The sequence below is a fragment of the Bison bison genome, unplaced genomic scaffold, assembly GCF_000754665.1.
Source record: "Bison bison bison isolate TAMUID 2011002044 unplaced genomic scaffold, Bison_UMD1.0 scf7180017848021, whole genome shotgun sequence".
NCBI classification, from domain to species: domain Eukaryota; kingdom Metazoa; phylum Chordata; class Mammalia; order Artiodactyla; family Bovidae; genus Bison; species Bison bison.
In genome coordinates this window covers 3,935-9,803 of record NW_011478594.1, presented here as the reverse complement: position 1 = coordinate 9,803, position 5,869 = coordinate 3,935, and the positions used below count along the sequence as shown (strand labels likewise).

General features: G+C 48.4%; 1 protein-coding gene across 1 annotated transcript in view; it reads right to left on the bottom strand.

The window, feature by feature from the left end:
• The window catches only part of LOC104991853 (cationic amino acid transporter 3-like), a 13,784-nt gene extending 9,779 nt beyond the window's left edge, over window positions 1-4,005 (bottom strand). Inside the window, 7 exon segments of the mRNA XM_010844504.1 lie at window positions 95-197; window positions 300-439; window positions 609-831; window positions 991-1,103; window positions 1,308-1,485; window positions 2,442-2,600; window positions 3,613-4,005. Coding sequence (XP_010842806.1) covers window positions 95-197; window positions 300-439; window positions 609-831; window positions 991-1,103; window positions 1,308-1,485; window positions 2,442-2,600; window positions 3,613-3,982 — 1,286 coding nt within the window. The 5' untranslated portion in view covers window positions 3,983-4,005.
• Window positions 4,006-5,869: the final 1,864 nt, after the last annotated feature.

Here is a 5,869-nt window from a genome sequence, read left to right as displayed (position 1 = left end):
AAAAAAAAAAAAAAAAAAAAAACCTAAAGAGGATGAACTGCCACTGAGTATTTAGGAACATAAGAGCCCCAGTCAGGGTGCAGTGGAGTCTCACCTGAGGACAAGGACAAAAAACACCACCAAGGAGTAAACCATCAGGTGTCCAACCGACATGAGCTCCACCAGATTACTGAACTCAAAGAGCAACGCCATGATCCCTAGAATGAGGGCACAAACGAGGTGGGGGTCGACAGTGAAAAAACACTGGACGTACCCAGATAAGGAACGGGATCAAAGGAGGAGTGGGTTCTGTTGCTCACCTGCGAGAATTCCAGACGACACGGTGGCCATGATAGGGGTCTTCGTGCGGGCATGGGTCCGGGCAAGTCCTCGGAAAAGGAGCCTGCCCTCTGCCATTTCCTGGATCATCTGAGGCACGGGGAACAAGGAGCTCTGCAGTCTGGAAGGGACAGTGGGAACATGGGTGGGGATGTTGAGAAGCAGGAGAGACCAGGGCTCTGGCTCCCTAGTCTACCTCGGTAAGGGGTCTTTCCCTCTCGTCCCTCATTGCCAAGGGCTGAAACACCTGAGCATCTGACAGTTCATGGAGAGAAGGCCTTGACACTGACTTGTATAAAAGAAAACAGAGGATGACAACAGCCACGACATATCTGGCAGGGCCCCACCCAACATGGAGGAAAGCCAGCGGAAAGGGGCTGTCAGGTTGAATTTGGTAGTAGGGCACCATGAGGGTGAGAGTCGCTGAGACACCAAAATATGCCAAAAACCAGGTGAAGACCGTGGTCATGATGCTGATGGGGATGGAGCGATGAGGATTTGGGGCTTGTTCCCCTGCAGGGTGGGCAAATATCTCGGGTTAGGAAAACACTGATGGCACAGCAGAAAATCCACTTTCTTCTTCAACTTTCAAAAGGTTTTCAAAATCTTCTATCAACCCCTATGCCCAAGGGCAGCCCATCCCCCTGATGGGACACACAATGACCCAGTTACCTTTAGTGACAATGTCATCAAAACCCACAAATGAGTAGAAACATAGAGCTGCTCCATGGAGAATTCCATCATAGTCGAAGGGCACAAACCCTCCAGAACCCAGAGGGCCCAAGCTACAGTGAAAGAAGAAGCAAGAAAGACCATGAGGGGGGTGTGTTCAGTCATCTCTACGGGACTTCACAGTCAATGCCACAAGACCTGGGCTCCAGGACCTCGTTATCCAGATCCACCAGCCCAGATCTCTTTAGTCCTCGCCAGATTCCCAGCTCTGCACCAGCCCCAACAAGCATGACAAGGACCAAAAGCACCTTCCTGACCTATAGATGTCACCGGATTCAGACGTGTTCAATGTGTAGTCCTGTTCCATGAGCTTCCAATTGTGCAGGTCTCCCTTAATGAAGCCAGAGAGGATGATGAAGCTGAGAACCAAAAGGTTGATGCCTGTGGATATTTTTCCAACCAGGACTGACTCAGGAGCTCCCAGAACCAGTACTCCTGTGGGAAAGATGGAATATGAGACATTCCAAGATAGCCAAATCAAATCCATAGACATAGAAAGCAGACTAGTAGTTGCCAGAGGTTAGGGGGCTGTGAGATTAAGATGGATAGTCTGTCTTTGCTCACTGGGTACTGGGTTTCATTTTGCTATGATGAAAATGTTTGAAGCTAGATAGGTGATTGTTATATGTCTCGAATGCCCTAAGTACCACTGAATTGCATACTTTAACATGGTTAGTTTCTTACTGTGGCCGTTATCATATAACATGGGCTAAATCACTCAGTCGTGTCCGACCCCTTGACCCATGGACTGTGGCCTGCCAGGTTCCTCTGTCCATGGAGTTTTCCAGGCAAGATTACTGGAGTGGGTTGCCATTTCCTACTCCAGTCACATAATATACACATCTATCAAATCATCATGATGTTCACCTTCAGCTTACATAATATTGTATGTCAATTATATATCAATAAGGCTAAGGAAAAATAATAAAATGGCCAATTTTATTCTATGTTAATTTCCTCCCAATTGAAAAAAGTCTCAGTAGAGAGGAAGAAACTTGTCACTCTAAGTAAATGATTCTCAGCTGGGGGTGATTTGGGTCCCCAAGGGACATTTGGCAATGTCTGGAGACATCCCGATTGTCACAATTTGGGAAATATGAATCACAGGTGTTTAGTGAATGAAGTCCAAAGATGCTACACACCTGACAGTGATTGATTAAGAAAATCCTGCAATGCCTGCATCACGCCCCAACACCAAAGGCTGTTTCGGCCTGGAAGGTCAGTAATGCCAAGGGTGGGAAACAATGCTCTACATCTTGACTTCCTGTCTTTCGTATCCCAGACCCTAATTTCTAGTTCCCACAGTTCCTCCACCTCACACCTTTCCCACCCTAGTTCCCCCACTGCCCCAAATCCCAGTTTCCCCTTCCTAACTTGGATCCCTGTCTCACCTGTAAGCAACAGCACCAGGGACAAGGCGACAAAGTCTGGATACTTGGTCAGATAGTAGGGCATATATGGAGAGAAAGTTCCGTCTAGGGCCTGAAAGATGTGGTTCCCAATCAGGCTGTCGAAGGCGATGCTCCAGGCCCTGGCCACGCTGCCCGTGACTGCAGCAGAATGAGAAGGAACATTCATTGACAAATATAAATTGGACCCCCGTATAAACCAAGACCCCTTCGTGGATCACAGCCTTGTCATGGTGAAGGGCTAGCATAGCTCAATAAAACTATGAGCCATGCCATGCAGGACCACTCAAGACGGACGGGTCACAGTGAAGAGTTCTGACAAAACATGGGCCACTGGAGAAGGAAATGGCAACCCACTCCAGTATTCTTGCCAGGAGGACCCCATGGACACCATTAAAAGGCAAAAAGTTATGATGCCTGAAGAGGAGGACCCCAGGTTAGAAGGTGTCCAACATGGGAAAGGTTGAAGGTAAAAGGAGAAGGGAGTGGGAGAGGATGAGATGGTTGGACAGCATCACTGACTCAGTGAACATGAGTTTGAGCAAATTCCAGGAGATAGTGGAGGACAGAGGAGCCTGGCGTGCTGTAGCCCATGGGGTTGCAAAGACTTGGACACAGTTTAGTGATGGAAAAACAACAACAAATACACAAAGTCATGTATGTTGGGAAACAAATACAAAATACCAAATCTCAGATAGCTTCTTTTCATGGGGTGGGGGAAATAGACCCAGATAATTCTAAAATATATTAACTATTTAATGTTAGTGGGAGATCAAAGTTATGCAAGAAAACAGGGAAGTGGGAGCAAGAGGTCTGGGTGATGAGGATTAAAATTTAAGTTCAAATGCTAATGGAAACTGTATAAAGGCAACCGCTAAGCAGAGACTTCAGTATCGTGAGGGGATAAGCCTGTGGGCCATGCCTCCCTCTCACCCACTCCCTACAGTGCCCTTTCCTCTGGGTTCTTGGTCCATCATTTAAGGAAAGCAGGGGAGAGCTGAGAAGAATGAAGTTGTGGACCTTTCCTGACGTTATTTCCCTCCTCCCCTCACAGAATGGATGACACAGTTCTCATGCACGACCGAAGACCCAAACGCCTGCTCCTGGTCTCTCGAACTTCAGCCCCACACCTACCCCACACCCATCCCCTCACCAATGACATAGGACAGTATGAAGTTCCAGGCAATGACGAAAGCCCACAGTTCTCCCATGCTGATACAGCTGTAGAGATACACAGAACCGGTCCACGAGACCCGTGTCCCAAACTCGGCATAGCAGAGCCCAGACAACACAGAAGACACAGCGGCCACCAAGAAGGAGACGAGGATCGCTGGTCCAGTGATGAACATGGCCACTTCTCCCACCAGGATGTACATGCCAGCCCCCAGGGTGCTGGCCAAACCGAAGGCCACCAGCTTCAGGGTGTTCAGAGGAGCCGTGGGACTCTCAGAAATCTCAGTGGGCTCCAGCAGCTGCCTGCAGACCAGCTTCTGACCGAACTGGTGGAGTTCCTGACACTGCATCCTGGATGGAGTTGAGGAGCTGTGATCTGCTGAGGAAACAAGACGTGAAGCCATCAGCAAGTTCCACCTGCCCTTGGCCCTGGGAGTCCAATTCCATGGAGCAGTGGAGTGATGAGGGGGCAGGTGGTAAAAGGACACTTGGGACAAGGTCTCCATCTCTGAGCTTTGGTTTCTTCAAACACAAAGAAATCTTCTCACATGTTTCAAAGTTACTGGAAAGGCTTTTTAAAGAGAAGTGACGTGGAGAGGATTAGGTCTCCCCCCAAATTGCCACTTGGAATATGGATTGTTTGGTGTGTGTATATGCTCACTCCTCTCTGACTCTTTGAGACCCTGTGGACTGCAGCCTGCCAGGCTCCACTGTTGTGAGATTCTCCAGGCAAGAATGCTGGAGTGGGTTGCCATGATCTCTCCCAGGTGATCTTCCTGACCCAGGGATCAAACCTGAGTCTCCTGTGTCTCCTGCATTGGCAGGTGGACTCCTTACCACTGAGACCCCTGGGAAATCCTTGGATTGTCTTGAGCTGAAGGCAATTAAGACCCGCAGACTCAGGAAATGCTTTCTGTCTCTCCCTTAACTGCTCAAATATACATGTACAAGCACAAACATAATCCACTTATTGTTCCACAATATATATACTTTTTTAAAAAATTGAAGGTTTATGGCAACTGTATGTTGTCAGATGATGGTTAGCAATTTTTCTTTTTACAAATACAGTGTCCTAAAATTACAGAATCTGAAGGAATAAGGAAACCTGGAGCCTGAAAGGCTACAGTCAAAGGTATTGCAAAGAGTCAGACAAGACTGAGCGACTAAACAAGAACAACAGGATTGGCGAAGCTTGGGTTCCCCCAAGAGTTGGGAGAAGTTAGAAGGGGGTCATTTAGAATGTCAGGAGAGTTAACCTCAGTCCATTTACCTATTTTGTGGCAACAAAGATCTAATTATAAGATAGCATTATAATCTAGAAACCCAAGTTTTAGGCCACTTTCCAACCCCCAACTTAAATAAAGGCCAGACATGGTTAAAACAAACCCGAGTTTTCCTTTTTTGGCCCATCTGGCTTTTGAAGGGAATCCTCCCGGGTTGAGCTTCCCTGGGGGCTCAGACAGTAAAGAATCTGCCTGCGGTGGAGGAGACACAGATTTGATCCCTGAGTGGGGAAGATGCCCTGGAGAAGGGAATGGAAACCCACTCTAGTATTCTTGCCTGGAGAATCACACGGAGAAGAGCCTGGTAGGCTCCAGTCAACAGGGTCACAAAGAGTCGCACATGACTTAGTGACTAAACAACAGCTACAACAAAGTGGGAGCAATTTGGTGGCTGTGGTGGTAGGTGCTGTGCCTTGATTCCAGGCATAGTTCCCCCAAAGTTGATGAGAGAGCTCTGCTTGGGTGAGGGACAGGCTGGGGATTGTCATTTAGGCAGAATGGGAGAAATGGGGAGAGGGGCAAGAAAAAGATAACTGGGGCTCCTTCATTGAGCAGGCCTAGATTACCCCTGCAGGTCTTAGAAAGAGAACAAAGCAGAGAGTGAGAGCAAGTTCTCCTGTGAGAGAGAGTCAGAAGTCTCCAGCCAGAAGTTTGGGGAGACCTGCAGTTTACCTTGAAATCCTGGGTTTCACCCGCAAATGATCTCGGAGAGAGAGAGAGCCGTGAGTGCTGGCTTAGTTCTCTGCCCAAGAATTGTGCTTGAGTACTCTGTATGAAAACCAGGACCCCTAGTCGCCAGCACATCGGAGACTAGAAACAAGGTTCTCCTGGTTCTGCTGCTGCTGCTGCTAAGTCGCTTCAGTCGTGTCCAACTCTGTGCGACCCCATAGACAGCAGCCCACCAGGCTCCCCCGTCACTGGGATTCTCCAGGTAAGAACACTGGAGTGGGTTCC